Below are 25,703 nucleotides of genomic sequence, written 5' to 3' on the forward strand. Positions count from 1 at the left end.
TGAAGATACAGTATCGAGCTGGCAAGCAAAATCTGGATGCAGATGCACTTTCCCGTCGGCCCCATGATGGTACTTCCTCTAGTGAACTTGCTCAAAAAGATGAGGAGCTAATTAATCAGTTTACTCAACAACATCTCTCAAGCAGCAGTGACGGTGAAATATCAGCTGAAGTCGTCGATGCGATTTGCCAAAGCTGTGTTGTCAGGACCCAAGCTGAGAATAGTTTGGTCGAATCCCTGTCCATCAACACAGCAGTGCTTCCCAAGAATTACTCAGAAGGTTCCCATGGACTTCCTGTTATTTCCACCATATCCCATTCTGAGCTTTATGAAAAACAGAGAACTGATCCAACTCTCCGGGAGGTTATTCACCAGTTGGAGTCAGGAGAAAAAGTTCCTCTGACAGCCAGGAAAGAGCTTCCTGAAATTCCTCCTCTCCTTCGAGAACTGAATAAATTGGAGCTGATTGATGGTATTCTCTATAGGACGAGATATGAAAATGAACAACCATCATACCAACTGGTCCTTCCGACAGAACTGCAGCAAACTGTTCTCCACAGCCTCCACAATGATATGGGCCACCTGGGAGTGGAACGGACCCTTGACCTTGCCAGGACTCGGTTCTATTGGCCAAGAATGGCAGTGGATGTGGAAAATAAAATAAAAACCTGTGGCCGGTGTATTCGCCGGAAAAGCTTGCCGGAGAGAGCTGCTCCTCTTGTTAACATTCGGACATCACGTCCACTTGAACTCATTTGTATGGATTTCCTCAGTCTCGAGCCCGATACCAGCAACACCAAAGACATCCTGGCACTGACAGATCATTTCACCAAATACGCCCTTGCCATTCCAACACCAAACCAAAAGGCAAAAACTGTGGCTAAATGTCTTTGGGAAAACTTCATCGTTTATTATGGAATTCCAGAAAGACTCCATACAGATCAAGGGCCAGACTTTGAGTCGAAATTGATAAAGGAGTTATGTGCCCTGTTGGGAGTCCAAAAGTGTCACACAACACCGTACCATCCAAGAGGAAACCCAGTAGAGAGGTTTAATCGCACTTTACTGGCCATGTTGGGAACTCTTGAATCCAAACAGAAATCCAAATGGAAACAGTTTGTGAAACCACTTGTCCATGCATACAACTGTACCAAAAATGAAGTCACTGGCTACACCCCATACGAACTAATGTTTGGACGTTGTCCTCGTCTCCCCATTGACCTCGCTTTTAATCTTCCTGTACGTGAGAAAGAACATCAGACACATTCACAGTATGTACAAGACTTAAAAGCTAGGTTGAAAGAAAGTTATCTGCTATCTTCAAAGAATGCTGCGAAGAACGCTGAGAGGAACAAGACTCGATTTGACCAACGTATTATACCATCCAAGCTGGAAGTTGGAAGCAGAGTTTTGGTGCGGAACATGAGGCTGAGAGGTAAACATAAACTTGCTGACAAATGGGAACCAGATGTCTTTGTAGTGCTGAAATGTGCCAAAGATCTCCCCGTCTACACCGTAAAACCAGAATGCAAAGACGGCCCAATTCGCACATTGCACAGAGATCTCCTTCTTCCGTGTGGGTTTCTTCCTGCAACAGAGTCAGGAACATCAGATGAGACTATTCCAATCACACCCTCTTTAACTCATCAACAGACCAAGAAACAACAGGAATCTCCTGAGTACTTTGTTGAAGAGAATGAAGTGGAACCGACCTTTGTCCATCTTGCCCCGCTCCCAATGGAGTTTAGGGTGGAGAAGTCTCCCAACCCCCTACAGTCTTTTCCCAGTGGTGAGGAGGAAAAGCTTCCTCCAACATCTACACCTGAAATGGAATCAGCTGGGGAAGCTCTGTTAGGATCTCAGAGGGAAGAACCATTGGAGTTTGATGCTGATGATGACCATAAAAATCTGGAATACATCCAATCGGCCAAGCACCTCAAGTCACGGCAAGCTAGGTGGGCACTCTTTTTCTCTCGGTTCAATTTCTCTATCACCTACAGGCCCGGATCCCGCAATGTAAAGCCGGATGCGCTCTCCCAGCTGTTCACCAACATTGTGGAGTGCACTGACCCTGAGCCCATCCTTCATGCTGCCTGTGTGGACGGAGCAGTCACATGGGAGATCGAAACTCTAGCTCGACAGGCTCAGGACACTGATCCAGGTACAGGGCCCCCTGGCCGGCTGTTCGTTCCTACTGCTGTCCGTGCCCAGTTTCTTCAGTGGGATCACACTGCTCGAATCACCTGCCACCCAGGGGTTCAGCGTACCATCACCTTTCTTCAACGTTATTTTTGGTGGCCTACATTAGAGATAGATGCTAGAGAATATGTCACCGCCTGCACCAAATGCGCCCGGGGCAAACGCCCCAATCGCCCACCATCTGTACTGCTTCAACCTCTGCCCATGCCTGGCCGACCTTGGTCACACCATGCCCTGGATTTCATTACTGGCCTCCCGCCTTCCTTGGGTAATTCCACTATTCTAACCATTGTTGATCGTTTTTCAAAAGCTGTTCATTTTGTCGCCCTCCTGTGAGATTATTGTACTATTTTATGCCATGTTATACCTCTAATTAAAGACTGTGGAATCATTATATAGTTTTAGGTTGCATCATTCTCCTGACTTAGAAGGTGATAACTATTACATTTATTAGACTGATTTGTATTACATCAGACTGCTGATTTATTGTGAATGAATTACATTGTTTATGATGCATTATACTGCTGATTCATAATAAATACTGTTTTCAGAGAATCATGGCCTTATTTGTCTGATTAGGAAGAACAGAACATACTGCACAGGAAGCCAAGGTCATAACGTAGGCTCACTGAGGCTCGTTGAGAGTCAGGGAGATCATGCATAATGAGCTCATCTTTCACTTCTTCACAAACATTGTTAAGTAATGCACGTCCTCCTGTCCCCAGCCTGTCTCTTCAGCCAAAATCCAAAAATCAATGGAATAGTCTGACATGCTCCGCTTACCTTGGTTGAAGTTACACAGACAAAGTGCAGCAGCTTCAGCGCCAGAGCCCTTATTAAACACAGTCTTGAATTTTGACAGGAAATCAGCATAGGAAATCCCAGGATCAGAGCTAAGCACGACTTGAGCCCATTTTAATAAGCGGTCCCGTAGCAATTGTACAAAGAACGTTATCTTGGCCCCGTCATTCTTATGGAAGTGCTGCTGCTCGCAGAAAACAAGAGAACTTTGAGCCAGAAAACCAGCACATTTATCCGACTCACCCGCAAAAGGTTCCAGAGTAGGCAGGGGTCCGTCTGAAGGTGGAGAAGGTGCCGGTGATGCGCTCGCAGCGGCTGCGGCAGCAGCAGATAAAGGCTCCTGGGGGGCAGGGACTGTCGGCTGAAGATTGCCTTCCAGTGGGGTTAAACGAGCGACCGCCTGCGTGAGTGCCGCTATCTCGTTGCGAAGCTGCTCCAGCATTTGCTCATGTCGAGTCAAAGCGGTTCCCAGCGCAATGAGAGCCTGAGCGACGGGGTCCTGAGCGTCTGGATTCTGACCCGCACAGTCCATGCTGGCTGGATCGTTCTGTCACGGGTTGTAAACGGACTCATGCGCAGACCAGGGATACTTGCCAGGAAGACAGTGAATTTATTTTCAAAAGACAACACCAGGTGATAATATGTACACGTGCAAGAGAGGGGAAAGGGGGAGGTCCAGGGTCCGTGAGGGAAAAGGAGGGGGATTAAACAGACTCCAAACGTTTCCAAATTTCTCTCCTCTCTCCACCACAAGGTCGTACACGCCACACACTCGCTCACAGGCGGGGCTGGGTCCGGGAAAGATCTGTTCACAGAAACTCTGGTTAGCAACAGATTGACAGAAAGCAACTCACAGATTCTAATTTCTCTGACTGCAGGGGGACTGACGCTGATAGCTCAACTATCCAGCGACGAGTAGCACAGTGCTGCCATCTTAAGTAGGGCTCGGGATTACGAAGATAGGCAGCAGGCATGGAGATAGCAGGTGCGTGGGCCAGGAGCCCATAATGAGCACCGCCCCAGGCAGTAGAGAGAGAGAGAGAGAAAGAGCAAAAACAACAAAAACACATGTTGCCTAATACGGGATCAGCTGGTGAGGCACTGGGACCATGACAATAAGGCTCCTCTGTAGTGAACATGCATACAACTAAGTGAGAAAGTGAAATTACTATAACTAATGCGATATGATTAAATATGTGATTAATACATCATGAAGAAAGAAATCTTCTAGTACAATCCCACCCTTTTGTGATTAACAACCCCATAAAATCACATAAAAAAAACACATGGAGATTTCTTTCCCAGCCCCTGTACATATCATCAGCATCAGTGCACACTCAAAGATGTTTCACAATGTGCATCATTGGAAACATCCAATCATTGGAAACATCCAAAAAAAAAAACATCCCCAAACAAAACAAAACAAAAACACAGAGCACCTTCACACTTTAATTTTCATCCCCACCCTCACTGTCCTCATCACTGTCCCTATCTTCAACAGGGGCAACTGATATTTAACCTCCTAAGACCCGAAGCCTTTCATGGCATGCATTTTTAATTTCTCTTTGCTATTTGGGCTGATTAGGACCTGATGAATGTGAAGAATTGCCAGATTTTCTTTTTACCTGATTTTTTGTTTCTGAGAAAAAATAATACCACATAAGAGGACATTCACTTTAAATTTCGATAGAACAGTGGCAGTGTAATGTCCTCGTGAGTGGATATCAGGTCCTTGTAGAGCGAAATTTAGTCTTTTGGTCTACACAACCCAAAATGTGATGTCCTCATATGTGGATGCCAGGTCCTAGGAGGTTAAGGGACTCTTCTTCTCTTGTCAGCGCAGTTACAATCAACCTGTTCACTAGGGTGCGGAGGCACGGGATGAAACAACAGCCACAACATGTAAGTATGGCAACAAATGTGGCTATGGACATCAACAAAGACACCATTATAGCTTTATACTTACCAAAATGGTTACAGAACCAGTCATCCAAGGGCTTAATTATGCCAGAATCCTCTGCCATTTGGGTGGACAGCTTTCTCAACCCATCCAGTGCCCTGGTTACAGAGCCATCTGGAGCTGTGTTATTAGGGATAAAAGTACAACACAGAGGACCCACCATGGCACAAACACCCCCCCCCCCTTCTCAGCCAAAAGCATGTCCAGGGCCACCCTATTCTACCAGGTGTTGTGGAAAATTTAACAATAACCTGCAACACACCCAGTGAGCTTGATTTGAAGTGGGTTTAATAAACACATTGCAATGTGGAGAGAGCATCCCAGTGTTACACTAGGACCATCTCTGAATTGTGGCCACCACCCTTACATCTTATATACGCAGACACAGACGCTCTTAAACAAAGAACATTCCACAGCAGATCAATTATTGGCAGATCCTTAACTGTTCAATCTAAGAAAAGCTCCGACCAACCGTCACCTCATCTGCAACAGGATGTCCAGAGCCCTCAAGAGGAAAATGAGTCTGCTGTGAAGGTGCAATAAAACTTGGCCCTCACTTGTGATCACATTCCACATACATACAAACTGGTGACAGGAGTGCTCTTACTATACTAAAGTGATATGGTTAAAATATGTGATTAATACATGAGAAAAGAAATCTGCCACCACATTCCACCCTTTGGAAAGAAAAATTGATTCAAACCCTCCCGCGACCTGGTTGGCCAATTTATACCCACCAGGAACACCCTATATAAGTTGGGGAGTTTCTAGTTAAATCAAAATCTTTTGTCCTGGCTCTACGGGTCCTCCCCTCATGGATCTCTGCAGTAGCATGAGATCCTGCTAACACTATAGGGAGGGCCAATCTTACAACAGTACAAGTTCCTGACCAGCCACTAGTCAGAATGTCTCTCAGGGTTTTGTCTCCACACCACCAGAACAGGTCAGCACGAGCAACATTAAGATTACTCATATTTGCCCATTCGGTAACATCTATAATTTTATCACACCATGAATCACTAGGAATACACTCGGAATACCCATGGTGGTAACACTACACCCGTTTAACCCTCATTAAACAGGTGTAGTTTCCAGCTCTTGGAGAAAACACAGGGGGAGTGACACCCTTCTCAACTAGAGGGAAAAGGGTACCCAATGTGACACAATCATGATCCACCCTTTCCTTCATGTGTACCTGTTACATGCAATCAAACCCCTGCCTGTCCTCCCAGAACAGTAAAGGGGCCGGCACTGTGAACGGTGTAGGGTGTGCTGTGGAGCAGGTTACACACTCTGTCATGCCATTACACTTGGCTGTGTAAGTTATCCAATCCAGCCAAATGTTTTTCTCTATATACCCTGTCTCTACCTGTATCACATACTCAGGTGAGAATATGTTTACATACCTCATAAGTGGGTCCCTTGACCCTTATCTACCTGTTCTTCCTCTGTTGCAGGTGGTTTCCCTGTGTACAGCTTACAATGGCTGATGTGTATCCACGTGGCTCTCTCCGCAACTTTCACCGCCGTTTGTGTGGTCAGCAGGACTTGGAACGGGCCCAGCCAGCATCTTGCCTTTCAGTGCTTCCTCCTGAAGTTTTTTTTTTTACCAGCAACCAGTCTCCTGGCTTAAAGGGGTGCAGGGGTCCCTCTGCTGGCTTGGGCAGGGTTGCCTTCACTGTCCGGTGTATCTGCGAGAGAGTCTTGGAAAGATTTTGACAATAAACAATCATTTCACTGCTACACAATTCTGTGGACATGCCTGCCCACTTTGGAGGTTCTGCCCCCATTCTCGCAGGGCGTCCATACAGCACCTCATAAGGGCTGAGATGTGTTGGAGGTCTGGCCCGCATGCGCATGTGCATTTTGGCCATGAGAGGCCAGTCTCTTCACAGCACTTTGCCAGTTTTGTTTTCAAAGAGTCATTCACTCTTTCCACAGCACCTCCAGATTGTGGGTGATATGCACAATGTGTTTGCAACCTAAACCCCAATCGCTTGCTAATTTCTTTTAGCGCCTGGTTTACAAAAGGAGTGCCATCGTCACTAGTGATTTTCCCTGGGATACCCCATCTGGGAATAATTTCTGACAAGAGAGCTTTTGCCACAGCACTGCCATCTGCATGCTTGGTGGGGAACACTTCCACCCACTTGGAAAACATGTCCACTACCATTAAACAATACCTTTTCCCCTCTGCTTGTGTCAATTCAATGAAATCCATCATAAGATAGTCGAAAGGCATGTCAGGTGGAGGGTGTGCTGCAGTGTCTACATGTGCTGGGCGTCCCACATTATTGGTTGCACAAATTAGACACTTTTTGCAATACCTTTCATGTCATGGTTCTGGGTCGGTTCGACCCAGCTTTTGGAGTTGTTATGTTTTGGTTTTGAATGATGGATTTTTCCTGTATACTGGTGGTGGTGATGATTATGATGGTGATAGATTATTATTTTGAGTTCCATGTTTCTGTTTATTTGTGTTTAGGATTTGTGTTCTCATGTTTTGTGTGGGTTTAGTTCCATGCGTCATTTTCTGTCTGTCTCTAAATAACAGACATTTCAGCTGCTGCAGAAAAACCTTTTGTAAACCACAGCGCTGTTACTGCCTGTAGCATCCCCCCTTTGGACACATGGTCTAACCCGTGTGCCCACTTAAGAAACAAAGGGAAAAAATGCTTAGGCAGGCATGGGTGACCATCAGAAAAACGCCAGACAGATTGTGTCAGTGCACAGCCAGATTTGTGCCAGAGATCTTTCTATGCCTGAGAGGCAAATGCCTGCACAGCAGAGAGGTCAGTGAGGTCAGGTGTGGGCAAAGAAGCTAACACAAGTTGAAAAAACGGTCTCTCAATGCAGCGTTGCCTTGAGAGACAGAGTCAGTGTTACCTGTATGTGCAGCAAACTTCACCACAGCAATGCGAGCAGGTAGGAGGATGGCTTCTAGCAGCGCTGCTACCTGGTCCGCATTGAGTATGGGCTTCCCGTCAGATTTCAGAAACTTCATGTGTCTCCACAGGGCACCAAGGTCATGCACGACGCCAAACGCGTAGCGAGAATCAGTGTAGATAGTGACAGAGTGACCCTCGGCAAATTTAAAGGCTTCTGTCAATGCCACAAGTTTCGCGGTCTGTACTGAGAAATGCTTGGGCAATGAGCCTGAAATGAGAATGTCATGATCAGAACACACAGCAAAAATTTCATGCATAATCTTATTCCTGTTCTTTGTTTAGAATTGTATTGTTTGGTCTGACCTATTTGTTTCGATGGTAGAGACTAATGAGATTCAGGTGTGCGTGAAGTCCTGTATAAAGCAAGTGGGATTTTTGCCTACCAGGTTGATTGTTTTATGGTAGAATGGAGATGCCAGAAGTAAAGTATACTGAAAAGAAACTTAAATATTCCGCTGATGCTGTTTACTTATCACCTTCCTTGCTGCTTACGTTATGCTGCCTCACAGAATCTACAGTAGATTTAAATTGGCCCATGATGTATTAATCTGCTACACCTGTTATTTTCTTATTCAACTGTTGCGATATAATCACGTCGTGCTGCCAATGACCGTATGAAATGTTATCATTCAACAGTTCCCATTCAAGTGGGGACAAAAAATATCTAATAGAGATCTCTTCTCTGAGATATAAATGTTTTATATATTTCATATTGGGAAATATATCACCTCCCAGGAATCCATCCTCTAAACTCCTCTGATATTTTTATTTTCAAGGAGAAAAATGGATTTCAAAAATGCATCCAATGGCTATGTGGTAATAATGTTAGCATTTTGACTGTGTGTCATAGTTCCTTATAGTATAATTTACTTATGGATGTCAATTCTCACATATTAAGTGCTACTGTATATGGTGAAAGTTTGTCAATTAAGACAAAGTGGCATGTTACTTTTTGATCTTTCAGCTGAATCACTTTATCCAGAGAGAAGTTGTTACTTTAACCCTGTAAGATTTAGTGTATGAGAACTACTCTGACATGTATGTGAGCAGGCCCAGAGTGAATAGAGATGAATAGAGATGAGCTCTGGTGCAGGGTTTCATGTCTTAGAAAAGCAGACCCTGGCCAGTGTTCTGTCACACCCAAGGTGAAATATCTGAACACAAACACAAGTAAAAACCTAATGTGTATGCGAGGCTTCAGGAAACCCCAACAGTGTGGAAGGATGAGGAATAGGTTGGAAATAAAAGTGCAGATGACAGCATGATGGATGAGGATGACTGTGCTTACTTCAAGTCCCATAATCTCAGGTTTATACCGTTACCACGGAGGATATACAATAACAGAACTTTTTACATGTTGCAGAACAGATGTAGCCTCATGTCATTGTGATGTAAAACATGAATAGGAAACATGAGGACATCAGCTTGTAAACTATAAGTACATGAACAAACTGTAAATGACTTCTGGTTCAAACTAGCCTACCATCTTTTGCTATTAGTTCATCTATAGATTCAGCATCAAAAGTAACAAATTCTTGACTTTGACATAATTATGACATTTACGGGTCAATGTGAAGCACTTCTGTTTGAACTGAGGTGGAAAATGGGTGCAGCTACTCTGCTGTACAGGAGGAGGTGTTGGTGCATTGTGAATCTCCCATAGTGGGATTTATAATAAAAGAACCTTCTTAGTGTGTAAAACAATCCACAGCAGAAACAAACACAGGAATGAAATTAATACACCAGAGGTCTGGACCCTGTTAAACTGATGAGTATATAACACCATCATAATCTCATGTAAGCTTGTCTACTATATGCCCTGATCACAAAGCAAAGAGCCAAAACAGTGACAGGAAAGCCAGTAGCTGTGCTGAATACAACTTGCAAAAATAAAAAACTGAATCCAAACAGCCTCAACAAATCAAGAGTTTATGAAAGGATGGCAGGTGAATGATACAGAAGTAAATATCTGACAGCATTCTAGTAGTTATGCATGTTGTTGCTGAATCACTTAAGTTGTAATCACAATAAAACAATCAATTATTTTCCCACGTGAATTTTTCATTGTTGACATAATGCTGATCAGTTTTTTCATTGTTTTATGTGACAGAAGAGAAAAGACTACAACCACTAGTATAAACATTTCAGGATGGTCCCATAGTCAGTCACGACCCACAGATTGCCACGATCATAGCTCACATGGCTGATGCGAGAGGGCATTGGTATTTTGGTCCAGCTCGTGCCTTGTGGAGTGCTGCTGTCGATGCCTTGTCTGTAGAGAGAAGACATTGATACTTAAATCATTGGATCTGTTTTATTTGTGCAATTGAGGTTTTGGCCTCAGCTCCTCGCCATATTATCTATCCTGAGTTAAGAGTTGTAAGTCTCATGGTTGCTCGGTCTGGTGACCCAAATATAATGTTTTTGATTATTTCATGTTCTGTGATTTGGGGGTTTCTCATGGTCTAGTCTGTTGCATTTCTAGCTCCTTTGGTTATTCCTTAGTATTTTTGGTGATTTCTAGTCTTTAGATTTTGTTAATGTTCTGTGTTACATCTAGTTATCTAGGTTTCTATGTTCGTGTATTTCCTGTTTTACTTTGGTAGTCTCATGTCCTGTGTTAGAGTTTTCTGTTTTGCTTCCTTCCTGTCTCGTGTGTCAGATTAGGTTAAGCTGAGTCTCCCTTCTGTATTTATTGTGTGTTTTCCTTTGTTCTTTGTCAGGTCGTCTGCATTTCCTCTGCTCTTCTTCACTCCACATTTTCAGGTTTTCTAGTTCAATGTTTCAAGTTTCATGTTCACCTTTTCCCAGTTTAGGTTTTGTTAGTTTCCTTTCTGCCATTTGTTTTGTAATATTTGTTGCAGCCCTAAATAAAGGCTTGCTTTCTGTTAACATCCACCTCCCTCTCCATTTGTCTGCATTTGGGTCCGCATTCTCTTCTCTCCACGCCGTCTGCCTTAGCAGGCGTGACAGGAAGAGGTAAATATGTTTAACAGATGTGAAAAATGAGATTTCTATTATTTCTTTTAAGTGAACACCTAAATGTATTATAGAGGAGAGACAGATCATTCAAAGAATCCACAACTGAAATCTGAAAATTCTGTAACAACAAAAATCACCAGAGGAGAATAATTTATGAGTTACAGAAACTATGATGATTATAAGTAAACATTACTAGTTTTCTTTTGTAGCATTTGACTGGTGATTCTACACATGAACATTTTATGGCTCAGTGATCATTACAATGAAAGTCGCTTCTAGAAAGATTTAAGCACAAATTGCCTTTGTGAGCAATTTGTTATTCATTTGTGGAGAGGTCATTCTAAGGTTGAAGAGCAAAATAGTGGTTGATCCATTGCATGGATAACAACAGAGGAGTCAAAAACATAACCTGATTCAAACAGAGACTGAAAGAGTCAAAGCAAAAAGAAAGAAAGAAAGAAAGAACAGAAATACTGCCAGGGCTAGTTAAAATGCTATCAGACTAGATTAAGTGTTTACCTTTGGAAGACATCTCCTCCTCTATTTACAACAAAGACGCTTCCATCAGTCCCAATTTCAACCATTACTGCAAGACCATCCATTTGTATCCAGCCACTGATGCCACAGGTGCTCGGTGTTACTTTCTGTCATGAAAAGCAAACATGGTGAGATGTCTTGATCATACAAATAACAACACAAATGATCATTAAAATAAAAAAAAAATAATTTAATGTGAAGTAGATGTTTTGACCTGAGTTCACTCCCCAGCATCCATATTTTGAGCTGCAACTGAAATACATTAAACTCCCTGGCAGGGTTGTCCAGCTCAGGGTGCTCTGTTCCCTGTAGGCTGAGGCAATGGTGCTTTTCAGACAGTGGATGGTGGAGGTGTCGGTAACTCCCACCACCTGACCATCACCTCCAGCATCCACCTGCTGTAAACTCTCACCTGAAGACATACAGAGGTACAGATCATTCATTCAAACAGCTGCTACTGTGCACACTCTGCTGTCTTAAGTCTGTGATAAAGCTCACCATTTGCAAAAACAAAGCTGCCAGCTACGTATTTGTAGACCCTGTTGTTGAGGTCAACACCCCAGATTCCTGCAGGTCCCACTGAGACATGCTTCAGGTTGAGTGAGCCCATTTTGTACCACTGTGATCCAAGCAGAAAGTATGCATAATTGTTGCTGTCTGTCATCACAACGTTCCCCTGCCCAGCATCAATCTGTACAGCAGGAAACTGCTGTGGACCCTCCGTGCAAGTGCCGCCTTTGAAGAGAAAACCATCAGTCATATGAATGGAACCTTTATTTATTTTAAGGATAAAAATAATTTGCTTCTTGTGTCATGAACTGGCTGTGTGGAGGCAGATGAGGACCCAAACGCAAAACTCACGGAGACAGGAACTGAACTCAAAATCACTGCTTTATTGCAGGCCTTACAACGAAACAGAACTAAACTGGGAATGCTAACAGAAGACCGAGGGAACACAGAAAGGCATACAGGTTCGGGGAGGAGACATTGACGACGCGACACTGAACTGAGGGAGACATGCACATAAATACACAGAGGGTTAACGAGGGAAGTGGGAGCACACGGGGAACACAGCTGACACAGATAATCATAACGAGACAGGGCAGGAGTGAACACAACATGACGCATACTGACGAGAGACTGTCAAAGTAAAACAGGACGTACACAGAGGTTCAGACAGGAGGAGAGAGAGCACAGACATAACGGGCTGGGGGAAACATTAAATGAAACACGAGGGGAAACGAGGGCTCACAGATACACAGAGGGGCACACAGGGGGTAATCAAATAAGGAACATCTTTAACAGAACCTAGGAACCACGGCATACGGAACAAAATACAAAAATACAAGAAAACTAAGAATGCTGGGCCAACATGGCCCAGGACCATGACATCTTGGTTGGTTTAAACAAATATAGTAAACGATAGTGTAGTTTTATTTTGAAAAACTGGACTTACCATGACTGACTGACAGGTAGTTTAGCATTAGCAGCAAGGCTGCGATAGCTTTCATCTTGTTTCTGAGTCTGTCTGCTGCAGGACTCTTCTGGGTGTGTTACTGGATGTTTGCTGAGCTACTGCACTGCACCGTTTGCGTGAGTGTGCAATTTATAATTTACCAATTATTGTGAAACATGAAACTTTTTTTCTTTTTTTTACACAATTTAGGCAAAGGAGGAAGTTGTGAAAGAGGGATTTTTTTCAAGTACAACCACAAAGCAAAGACTCTGAGGATTCTTCCAAGATAAAATGATTTCCATAAAACATACAAACCTTCCTGGGACATATTTCTATTAGTTGGGGAAAGTTACTAGTGGCAACTTAACTTTACTTTGAAGTTATTCCATCTTATTAATTAGTATTAGGTCCAAGCTACTCATGATTCATAATCATCTTTTGGTTGTTTATATATTGAAAACCCTATTTGTGCAGCTCTCTTGAAATATATACCCTAATCTCTGTTCCTTTCATGGGGTCTTACTTTAGATCCCGAGTTCCACCATACTACCGCAGGTAAAGTTGTTAATAGCACAACAATAGCTGAGGCTGTGATTATGACTCAATTCCAGACTCTGTAAATCCAAACCAAATCATGGCTGATTCTGTAAATGTCTTTGATTATGTAAGAAGTCTGTGTAATTTGTTTGTCTTCTGTAGAAAATAAAAAGAACAATATCTGTTTTGTCTCCTTCTGCCAAATGAACTGCTGCTCTAAAGAAAATTCAAAGAGGATGGAAACATAGTTTCTTTAAAAAAGCTGTACAAATGCATTAGTTTGTCTTCTTAGAGGCTTTGGCATATTATGTATGTTATTAACTTTAGTTTTTATTTGTAAATATAATGATAATCTTCAATACTAGTTTGTGGATGGAGACCTCCTCCCTAAGGCTGAAGTTTGCCCCTGCTCACTGAGGATGAGGGTTATCCAGAGTAATGAGTTAAAAATCTAGGTATACCATCAAAGACTGACTGAAAAACACTGGTTACAAAACACTTTTAAAAATAGTTCAAAAGTGCTGTCACGAATGAATAGCACATCCCAAAAGAGAAAGCCACAGATGTGGAAAAAATTTGGATTTGTAGAATATCAGTATGAAAGCCATGAATAACTGTTCAGAACAATAGCTCATATCACGATCATTTTGCTTTGTGTTATAATCAAAAGATGAAACAGAAGTAAAGAATAAAAGGAAATGAATCAAAGACTTTATTGAAGATATAATCAAGGGGAAAAAATGCCCACTCTGGGTCAGGGACGAGTTCCTGCCCCAAGTGGAGGAGTTTAAGTATCTTGGGGTCTTGTTCATGAGTGACCGGAGAACGACAGACAGATTCGTGCTGTGGCTGCAGTCATGTGGACCCTGTACCGATCCGTCATGGTGAAGAGGTAGCTGAGTATAAAAGTGAGACTCTCAATTAGCTGGTTGATCTACATCCCTACCCTCACCTATGGTCACAAGCTGTGGGTAGAGACCGAAAGAATGAGATCGCAGATACAAGCACAGGAAATGAGCTTCCTCTGAAGGGTGGCTGGATTCTCACTTAGAGACAGGGTGAGAAGTTCAGCCAGTAGAGCTGCTGCTCCTCCACATCGAAAGGAGCCAGTTGAGGTGGTTCAGGCATCTGACAAGGATGGGCGCCTCCTGGGTGAGGTGTTCCGTGCATGTCCCACCAGGAGGAGGCCCCGGGGCAGACCCAGGACATGCTGGAGAGTCTCTCAGGTGGCCTGGGGGAGGTGGCTGGGGAGAGGGAGGTCAGGCTTCTCTGCTTAGGCTGCTGCCCCGGTGACCTGGCCCTAGATAAACGGAAGAAGATGGATGAATAATCAATAACTGTTTTCATAATAAGTCTTATATATATATATATATATATATAAATTTCCCCGCTCACCTTGAGGGTCTTAGCTGTTCCTAGGACTGCACTCTTGGGATCTGCTGGAGCCATTCGCCTAGTTCGGCAATCACTGCACCTAGTGCTCCGATTACCACTTCCACCACTGTTACCTTCACCCTCCACATTTTCTCGAGCTCTTCTCTGAGCCCTTGGTATTTCTCGAGCTTCTCGTGTTCCTTCTTCCTGATGTTGCTGTCATTCAGATCAGAATCACTACAGCCGTCTTCCTCTGCTTGTCTACCACCACTATGTCCGGTTGGTTAGCCACCACCATTTTGTCCGTCTGTATCTAGAAGTCCCACAGGATCTTAGCTCGGTCAATCTCCACCACCCTAGAGGCGTCTCCCAAATGTATATATTTGTGCTGTCAGTGTTAATCTCGTTAAAATGACCGCATGAACGCGGCAAATCTCTGTTAGCAGAGTTATCGCGGATCGCCCCGTGCATGATAACGCGTTGACACCATGCAGCCCCACGCATATATATATATGCATGCATATATATATATGCATGCATATATATATACATATACATATATATATATATAGCAGCTGGATAGCGTAGTGGTTAGACTACACGCCGCAAGTTCGATTCCTGCCTGGGGTGTCTGTATCCAGTAAGGGTCCTAAGGCTAGACCCCCTATGCTAAGCGAGCCTACCGCAGACATGAGCGAGACAGATAAATATGAAGGCATGCCGGCTCGGACGTCGCCCGGATCAACAAGGTCCGCGTCAGGTGTTGAGGAACCAGGGCACCCTGACGACAAGTGGGCTACTGGAACAAGGAGGCATCGGTGGGCAAGAGACGAAAACAGGGCGTTGTTGGAATGCTACTACACAAGTAACCCTGGCGGAAGGGGCTACATGAATAGGATGAGGGACCTATGGATTCTTCGATACCCAACATCCACAATGACGGCGAAACAACTAGTAGCTCAGTGTTCCAACATTCGAAAGAAGGGACTGCTATCACAGCTAGAGATTGACGCAGCGCAGTCCTAGGAACAGCTAAGATACTGCGCAGGACCCTCAAGCTCCCAGGCCTCTGGTAGAGGACCCGAGCTTGAAGGATAAACCGCCCGCAGGGGCGAGATGGGTGTTTTATATATATACATATATATATATATATATATATATATGTATATACAGTGGAACCCCGACTTACGAAATAAATTCGTTCCAGAGGGTCTTTCGTAAGTCAAAATTTTTGTAAGTCGAAGCACCTTTTTCCATCACCTTTTGAGTGAGGCGATGCTGGCTGAAGATGAAGTTCGTGGTGGAGGAGGACCTCGCTCATATTTATCAATAATTTCTCTTTTTGTTTCCATCGAGAGCACTTTATGCTTCTTCTTTTCACTCGAATTACTTGCAGAAAGTTTTTTCGGCCCCATTATGAATGAACGATAGGCTAATTGCAAACAAAAAGCACACAAAATAGCGCACTGCAACAACAATGCGTCTTTCACGTGGAACAGCGAAACGCAAGTACGAAAGCCAAGGGGTTATCACATGATTCGGAAGGCATTGTGGGCATTCTGGACTAAGCCAGCGGATTTCGTTACGTGGGCATTTTGCCGTACCACGGGCAGAAATATTGCCGTTAAGTGCCTTCGTAACTTGAATTTTTCGTTAAATGGGGTCTTCGTAAGCCCGGGTTACACTATGTGTATATATATATGTGTGTGTGTGTGTGTGTGTGTGTGTGTGTAGGACTGAAACTGAAGGAAATGAAGACGTGAAAATGTTGTGAAAGCTAACAAAGCCCAAGAAATATCTGACTCAGGACATTGAGCGATGTGTTTGTGCCAGTTCTGCTTTTGTGCAGAGTATATTTTGTCCTTTTTTTTTTCTTCAGTGTTTTCATAAATTGGTGTTCTGTAAGGATTTTGCTATGAATGTTACAGTTTTTCTCAAATGCTAAAACACATGTCACAAACGTTACCACCAGGTCCCCCAATGTCCAAACACAACACCCTTCTCTAAAGCTACATAAACACAACCACACCTTCCCACTGCAAAACTCAAACTCCCACACCAAGAGAGCAGCTCGAAGCTGTCAAAACTGTAAACACTATACACAGCATTACACACTACAGCAAAACAATTGAAAACACAATGCTCAATTTGTGAGAAGGTTCTTTGGTTCATAACTGCCAATGCATATTTTTATAAACTGTACAGTAACGGATCGTCATAGAACCCTGCAGAGGATTAGGCATTTAGATTTGTGAGTTTCACATGAAGACTATAAATCTATAAAAACAGCCTGCATGTACGTACACTACTGTAACACAACTCAATGCAAAAACAGAATCTATCGCACACAACAGTACTCTCGGAAACATGATCAGGGTGTGAAGTCTTTTTTATTGTCTACACGGTCTTTTTACAGTATTACACACAGTCACTGTGCGGCATCATGTCGCCGAGCTGCATTGGGCCACATCACCTCATCCACATCACAGGCTATATTGTCCCTTGCTAGGCACCGCGGGAAAAACGCCCTGGAATGGCGAATCCATCCCTGGAAGGCCTCCACTGGGATGTCAGCACAGGCCAGCTCCATTGCCCGTACGAGGTTCTCTCTTGTGTATGGCTGTCTGTCATACACCTTCCATCTCCATGATGAGAAGAACTCCTCTATAGGGTTCAGGAAAGGGGAGTAGGGTGGCAGACAGACGTTTAAAAAGTGGTCACTGTTGGTGGTGAACCACTCTCTGATTTGGTGTGTTTTGTGGAAGCGGACGTTGTCCCAAATGATCACATACATGTGATGTGCTAGCCTAGGATGGTGTTGTTGACGGTCCAGGAGGATGTCTTTTAGCTCCTCTAGGAAGGTGAGGAGACGTTGGGTGTTGTAAGACCCAAGGACAGCATGCCGGTGGACAAGCCCCTCCGTACCCATAGCTGCACAAAGAGTAATATTACCCCCCCGTTGGCCAGGAACCTCAGTGATGGCTCTTTGGCCAATGATGTTACGGCCTCTTCGCCTTCGTTTCTGGAGGTTGAAGCCAGCCTCATCCAGGAAGAGGTACTCATGGGGTCTGGCCATCGCGTCCAACTGCATTATCCTCTGAACATGGAAAAGCGTACAGGTGTTCAGAACGGTCAATCAGGTAGCACAGTATTGTCCAGAAGTAATGTAGGCCACTAAGCAACACAGTATGTCCACTAACTGTACTGTGGACATGGATGTATACGTACTTGCACATACTCGTAACGTTGTTCTATGTGTCGCGCAGAGTTGCGCTCAAAGGGAACCCTGTAGACCTGTTTCATCCTCATCTGTTGGCGCCGGAGAACTCGGTCTATTGTGGACACGCTGACAGCATCAATGTTCTCAAAGTTTACATTATCTGCAATGACTTTGTCTCTGATCTCTCGGAGTCTAATGCAGTTGTTCTCACGGACCATATCTGCAATGAGGGTTTCTTGTGCCGCTGTGAATATGGCAACCCTCCCACCTCTATGTGGCATCCTTTCAGCTCTAAAGAAAGAAACATGTGTTGTCAATTGACTGATTTATATGTAAAACTACATGTAAAGTAACAGACCACTTTCACAGGCCTGTAAAACTGTAGTGTGACAAAGAAAGCAATAGCGTACTATACCTGTTGTGTTGTCTAAATGCCTTGATAATGGTGGCCACGGTGAACCTACTCAGGTTTGGATGTACTCTTCGTCCCGCTTCAGCCATTGTCATGCCATGGCCAATGACATGATCAATTACTGTTGCTCGCATATCATCTGTTATGATGGTGCGAGGTTGTCTTCTTCTCCCACCTGGACCTTCTCCTCTCTCTTGTTGGCCTCCTTCTCTTCCTCCTCTACTCCGAACTCCTCTTCTTCTTAGGCCTTCACCTCTTCCTCCTCTGATCTCAACCCCTCTTCCTCTTTGGCCTGCAGCTCTTCTCCTTCCGCACGCTCGAATGCCTTCATCCATTGTGATTGTTTGGCATCTTCACCAAACTATGCTTTTATAGGTGGGGTCACATCATTAGCAACAGGTGTCTTCAATTTTGAGTCGTTGTGTGTAGTGACTGACGCCAGGTGTGTTCCCTGTGTTCAAAGATTGGTGACTGTGGCAAGCATTTTGCATCACATGGGCTTTCATTTGAGAATATGACCAGAGTTGTTTTGCAACATGTGTTTTAGCAAGGACAAATGTGTTTAGATTTATGAGTACAGAGGGTTGTGTTTTGTGAATTGTGTCTTCATGTGACATGTGTTTATGGTACTGGAATATGGTGGCTACATTTAGTAAATGTGTTTAGACTACTGGTCATTTGGGTTACAGGATTGGCTTTTGTGTTTTAACATTTGAGAAAAACTGTAACAGCTATCTTGCTTGGAAAGATGGCTGAACAAGGTTACTATCATATTTTGGTTTTGGTTATATTTGGTTATATTTAGGTCCAGGCTGATGCTGTCATACTGCCACAGATGCCAGACCTCTTTGTAGTTCCTACAATAATGGTGTCATCTGCAGATTTGACAGTGCTGTTACTGGTGTGAATAGCAGAGGAGTCATGTAGAAGGAGGAATTGAGGACCAGGTTGATTAGCTTCTAAACCAGTTTTTGTGGTTGTAGTTTAATAAAAGTTAAGCCAAAGCCCACAGACAGAATCCTCACATCGGTGTTACTGTTGTCAAAGTGTGTGAGGGCTGATTGAAGGATTATGGCATCCTCTGTTGACCTGTTTGCCCTATATGTAAACTGTTGCAGACTGAGGTCTACAGGAATAGCAACATTAATGTAAGACAGGATAAGTCTCAAAACATTTAGTGATGATAAGAGTTGAAGCAACTGTGCAATAATAATTCATTCTGCACGTCTTTAATAGCCTTCCTGTAATTCCGTCTGGCTTTTGTCAGGTTGACAGATTTTGCTGCACCTGGATGAGGTGGACACCTCTCTAGAGAAACAGGATAGGTGTGCGCCTCTCTGTCGTGTTGATCAAAGTAGACAGAAAATAGGTTCAGGGTTTCAGTTAGGGTGCTGTTCGAGTAGTCTGATGATGAGGGATGTTCTCGTAGCCTGTGATGCCCGGCCGCATGTCCGTGGAGTTGTTGGTGTTGAAATTCCCCTTGATGCCTGTTTGTATTTACCCTTGGCCCTTTTGATGCCCATCAGCAGGGAACACTGGTGCCCGCTGATCGCCTGCCTTGAATGCATCATTGTGTGTCTGAGCAGGGCATGCACCTCACTGTTTAACCATGGCATCTGATTCTACAATGCAGTTTTTGTTGTAGTTACAAGGATGCTGATGACTTTGTCCACACCTGAACAGGTAGAAATGAAAGCTGCAGTGTGACTGCTCATCAGTTTATTACCTGTTGATGTTTAGAGTCTAGCTGAGTGGGCTGGAGTCAGCATTTACTCAGCTTTAGTGTCACACTGGGTTCTTTGCTAGCTTAGTGTTAGCATGCTTGCAAAGAGCCGAAGTTATATTTAAACAAATATGTAAGACTGCTTTCTTCCATTTGCGCAACATCTCTAAAGTTAGAAATATCCTGTCTCAGAGTGATGCTGAAAAACTAGTTCATGCATTTATTACTTCCAGGCTGGACTACTGTAATTCATTATTATCAGGATGTCCAAAAAACTCGCTAAAAAGCCTTCAGTTAATCCAAAATGCTGCAGCAAGAGTCCTGACAGGGACTAGAAAGAGAGAGCAGATTTATCCTGTATTGGCTTCCCTTCATTGGCTTCCTGTTAAATCCAGAATTGAATTCAAAATCCTGCTCCTCACATACAAGGTCTTAAATAATCAGGCCCCATCTTATCTTAATGACCTTGTAGTACCATATCACCCTATTAGAGCACTTCACTGTCACACTGCAGGCCTACTTGTTGTTCCTAGAGTATTTAAAAGTAGAATGGGAGGCAAAGCCTTCAGTTTTCAGGCCCCTCTTCTGTGGAACCAGCTTCCAGTTTGGATTCAGGAGACAGACACTATCTCTACTTTTAAGATTAGGCTTAAAACTTTCATTTTTGCTAAAGCATATAGTTAGGGCTGGACCAGGTGACCCTGAATCCTCCCTTAGTTATTGTCATGGTCTGACCAGCCCTGCTGGGCGACCTGATCATTTATGTTTGAGTTTATTTTGATGGAGCCGCGCTCCCCCGGAGGCAGTCCAGCTATGGTCGTGCCATCAGTTAACCCTTCGCGTGCCAACTGTGGCACGCGTGCCTAGGGTTGCCGACCCCTGTTATAGGCTATGGCACAGTGTCACACCAGAACGGACTGATGTCTGAAACACGTCTGAACACAGAGAACGATAATCAACGTTGTGACACTCCTTTTCTCTGCTCAGCCTGATCATGGGCATGAATGTCATGGTAATTTGGGGCTTTTAATGATTTCTTTGGATGGAATTCAATTCAATTTTATTTATATAGCGCCAAATCACAACAAAAGTTGCCTCAAGGTGCTTTATATTGTACAGTAGATACAGAGAAAAACCCAACAATCATATGACCCCCTATGAGCAAGCACGTTGGTGACAGTGGGAAGGAAAAACTCACTTTTAACAGGAAGAAACCTCTGGCAGAACCAGGCTCAGGGAGGGGCGGGGCCATCTGCTGTGACTGGTTGGGGTGAGAGAAGGAAAACAGGATAAAGACACGCTGTGAAAGAGAGAAAGAGATTAATAACAGATATGATTCAATGCAGAGAGGTCTATTAACACATAGTGAGTGAGAAAGGTGACTGGAAAGGAAAAACTCAATGCATCATGGGAATCCCCCAGCAGCCTACACCTGTTGCAGCATAACTGTCGTGGTGTGTGGAAGAAGTGGACTCGAGCGCAGATCTCCTTGCAATGAGACAGTGAATTTATTTACAGAGTGAAACAATTACAGTCCAGTGAAATCCCTTGGCCGTGGCCCCCGTGGTCCATTCACCCAGCTCCCGTGTTCTCCTCTCAACCCCCTGGTGCGAAAGACAATCTGTTAGCAGAGTTATTGCGGATCGCCCCGTGCATGATAACGCGTTGACATGAGCGAGACAGATAAATATGAAGGCATGCCGGCTCGGACGTCGCCCGGATCAACAAGGTCCGCGTCAGGTGTTGAGGAACCAGGGCACCCTGACGACAAGTGGGCTACTGGAACAAGAAGGCATCGGTGGGCAAGAGACGAAAACAGGGCGAACTGATCTACAATACAGCAGCAGTGATCAGTGAGATGCTTGGCTACAAGCTGAACAGCCACAAGGGGCAGTACCCTCCATGGAGAAGGAGGCTAGAGAGCAAGATCAAAGCAGCACGGAGGGAGGTTAGCCAACTAACGGAGTTGCAGAAAGGTGCGGCAAAGAAGGTGCATAAGAAATACAGCAAACTGTCCATACCTGAGGCCTTGGAAACTGCCAAGCAAAGACTCACAGCCTTGGCCAGCCGCTTGAGGAGGTACACCAGAGAGATAGAAGGCAGGAGAATAAACCAGCTGTTCTCCACAGAACCAGCAAAGGTGTACTCTCAGTGGCAAGGGAACAATAAGAGAACAGCACCACCAAGGCTGGAGACGGAGCAATACTGGAAGAGCATATGGGAGAAGGACGCAACCCATAATGGCAATGCTCAGTGGCTAGTGGATCTGAGGGCAGACCATAGCGACCTCCCTGAACAGTGGCAGATATCCAAGAAAGGGTCTCCAGTATGAAGAGTTGGACAGCACCAGGGCCCGACATGGTTCACGCCTACTGGCTGAAGAAGCTGACTGCACTCCACGAGCGTCTGGCAGCACAAATGAACCAGCTGCTAGTTAACGAGAGACACCCGGAATGGCTAACCGAAGGTCGAACGGTCCTGATCCCCAAGGACCCCAAGAAGGGACCGGTCCCATCCAACTACCGACCAATAACCTGCCTCAGTACTACATGGAAGCTCCTGTCAGGCATCATATCGGCTAAGATGAACAGGCACATGGGTCAATACATGAGTGGGGCACAGAAAGGGATTGGCAAGAATACCAGAGGTGCAAAACACCAGCTACTGGTAGACAGAACAGTCAGCCGAGACTGCAAGACCAGACTGACCAACCTGTGCACTGCCTGGATTGATTACAAGAAGGCCTATGACTCAATGCCCCACAGCTGGATCCTGGAATGCTTAGAATTGTACAAGATCAACAGGACCCTAAGAGCCTTCATCAGGAACTCAATGGGGATGTGGCGTACAACACTAGAGGCCAACTCCAAGCCCATAGTACAAGTCACCATCAAGTGCGGGATCTACCAAGGAGATGCTCTGTCCCCACTGCTGTTCTGCATAGGCCTGAACCCCCTCAGTGAGATCATTAACAAGACTGGCTACGGATACCGACTACGGAACGGAGCAGTTGTCAGCCACCTCCTGTACATGGATGACATCAAGCTGTATGCCAAGAGTGAACGAGACATCGATTCACTGATCCACACTACCAGGCTATACAGCCGCTAGAAAGGCTGCAACCACCAAGTACCTGCAGAGGGTCAGGCAAGTCCTGAGGAGTCAGCTGAACGGTAAGAACAAGATCCGGGCCATCAACACCTACGCCCTGCCCGTGATCAGGTACCCTGCTGGGGTAATAGGCTGGCCAAAGGAGGAGATAGAAGCCACTGACATAAAGACAAGAAAGCTCCTTACCATGCATGGAGGGTTTCACCCCAAGTCCAGCACCCTGAGGCTGTACGCTAAGCGGAAGGAAGGGGGCCGGGGACTGGTGAGTGTCAGCACCACAGTCCAGGATGAGACAACGAACATCCAAGAATACATTGGGAAGATGGCCCCAACTGACCGAGTGCTCAGTGAATACCTCAGGCAGCAGAAACCCAAGAAAGAGGAGGGAGACGAGGAACCATCATGGAAGGACAGGGCCCTGCACGGTATGTACCACCGGCAGATAGAGGAGGTGGCTGACATCCAGAAATCCTACCAGTGGCTGGACAAAGCTGGACTGAAAGACAGCACAGAGGCACTAATCATGGCAGCACAAGAACAAGCTCTGAGTACAAGATCCATAGAGGCTGGGGTCTATCACACCAGGCAAGACCCCAGGTGCAGGCTGTGTAAAGATGCTCCAGAGACGATCCAGCACATAACAGCAGGGTGCAAGATGCTAGCAGGCAAGGCATACATGGAACGCCATAACCAAGTGGCCGGCATAGTGTACAGGAACATCTGTGCCGAGTATAACCTGAAAGTCCCGAGGTCAAAATGGGAGATGCCCCCAAGGGTGGTGGAGAATGACCGAGCTAAGATCCTGTGGGACTTCCAGATACAGACGGACAAAATGGTGGTGGCTAACGAACCGGACATAGTGGTGGTAGACAAACAGAAGAAGACGGCCGTAGTGATCGATGTAGCGGTTCCGAATTACAGCAATATCAGGAAGAAGGAACACGAGAAGCTGGAGAAATACCAAGGGCTCAGAGAAGAGCTCGAGAGGATGTGAAGGGTGAAGGTGACGGTGGTCCCCGTGGTAATCGGAGCACTAGGTGCGGTGACTCCCAAGCTAGGCGAGTGGCTCCAGCAGATCCCGGGAACAACATCGGAGATCTCTGTCCAGAAGAGCGCAGTCCTAGGAACAGCTAAGATACTGCGCAGGACCCTCAAGCTCCCAGGCCTCTGGTAGAGGACCCGAGCTTGAAGGATAAACCGCCCGCAGGGGCGTTCTGGGTGTTATATATATATACATATACATATATATATATATATACATATACATACATATATATATATACATACATACATACATATATATATACATACATACATACATATATATATACATACATACATACATATATATATACATACATACATACATATATATATACATACATACATACATACATATATATATATATATATATATATATATATATATATATATATATATATATATATATATATATATACATATACAGTGGAACCCCGACTTACGAAATAAATTCGTTCCAGAGGGTCTTTCGTAAGTCAAAATTTTTGTAAGTCGAAGCACCTTTTTCCATCACCTTTTGAGTGAGGCGATGCTGGCTGAAGATGAAGTTCGTGGTGGAGGAGGACCTCGCTCATATTTATCAATAATTTCTGTTTTTGTTTCCATCGAGAGCACTTTATGCTTCTTCTTTTCACTCGAATTACTTGCAGAAAGTTTTTTCGGCCCCATTATGAATGAACGATAGGCTAATTGCAAACAAAAAGCACACAAAATAGCGCACTGCAACAACAATGCGTCTTTCACGTGGAACAGCGAAACGCAAGTACGAAAGCCAAGGGGTTATCACATGATTCGGAAGGCATTGTGGGCATTCTGGACTAAGCCAGCGGATTTCGTTACGTGGGCATTTTGCCGTACCACGGGCAGAAATATTGCCGTTAAGTGCCTTCGTAACTTGAATTTTTCGTTAAATGGGGTCTTCGTAAGCCCGGGTTACACTATGTGTATATATATATGTGTGTGTGCGTGTGTGTGTGTGTGTGTGTGTGTGTGTGTGTGTGTGTGTGTGTAGGACTGAAACTGAAGGAAATGAAGAAGTGAAAATGTTGTGAAAGCTAACAAAGCCCAAGAAATATCTGACTCAGGACATTGAGCGATGTGTTTGTGCCAGTTCTGCTTTTGTGCAGAGTATATTTTGTCCTTTTTTTTTCTTCAGTGTTTTCATAAATTGGTGTTCTGTAAGGATTTTGCTATGAATGTTAACAGCTATCTCGCTTGGAAAGATGGCTGAACAAGGTTACTATCATATTTTGGTTTTGGTTATATTTGGTTATATTTAGGTCCAGGCTGATGCTGTCATACTGCCACAGATGCCAGACCTCTTTGTAGTTCCTACAATAATGGTGTCATCTGCAGATTTGACAGTGCTGTTACTGGTGTGAATAGCAGAGGAGTCATGTAG

General features: G+C 44.5%; 1 protein-coding gene across 1 annotated transcript; it reads right to left on the reverse strand.

Annotated features, from left to right (window-relative positions):
* Positions 1 to 9,815: 9,815 nt before the first annotated feature.
* Positions 9,816 to 12,971, reverse strand: LOC146369998 (fish-egg lectin-like). Its single transcript, XM_084911162.1, has 5 exons — positions 12,883 to 12,971; positions 11,925 to 12,161; positions 11,622 to 11,838; positions 11,409 to 11,537; positions 9,816 to 10,179 (listed from the first exon to the last, which is right to left on the reverse strand). The coding sequence occupies exons 1-5, from the start codon at positions 12,935 to 12,937 to the stop codon at positions 10,038 to 10,040; spliced, it is 780 nt and encodes a 259-aa protein (XP_084767288.1). The 5' UTR covers positions 12,938 to 12,971; the 3' UTR covers positions 9,816 to 10,037.
* Positions 12,972 to 25,703: the final 12,732 nt, after the last annotated feature.

This window comes from Perissodus microlepis, chromosome 17, assembly GCF_051167445.1.
Source record: "Perissodus microlepis isolate ML-2025 ecotype Zambia chromosome 17, ASM5116744v1, whole genome shotgun sequence".
Classification (NCBI taxonomy): Eukaryota; Metazoa; Chordata; class Actinopteri; order Cichliformes; family Cichlidae; genus Perissodus; species Perissodus microlepis.

Excerpts from the sequence above, each read along its gene's own strand:
- LOC146369998 (XM_084911162.1), bottom strand. The coding sequence starts at position 12,937 with ATGAAAGCTATCGCAGCCTTGCTGCTAATGCTAAACTACCTGTCAGTC. Across the intron at positions 12,162-12,882 it reads CTACCTGTCAGTCAGTCATG|GCGGCACTTGCACGGAGGGT; the intron begins GTAAGTCCAGTT and ends TTCTCTTCAAAG. Across the intron at positions 10,180-11,408 it reads GGAGGAGATGTCTTCCAAAG|ACAAGGCATCGACAGCAGCA; the intron begins GTAAACACTTAA and ends TTCTCTCTACAG.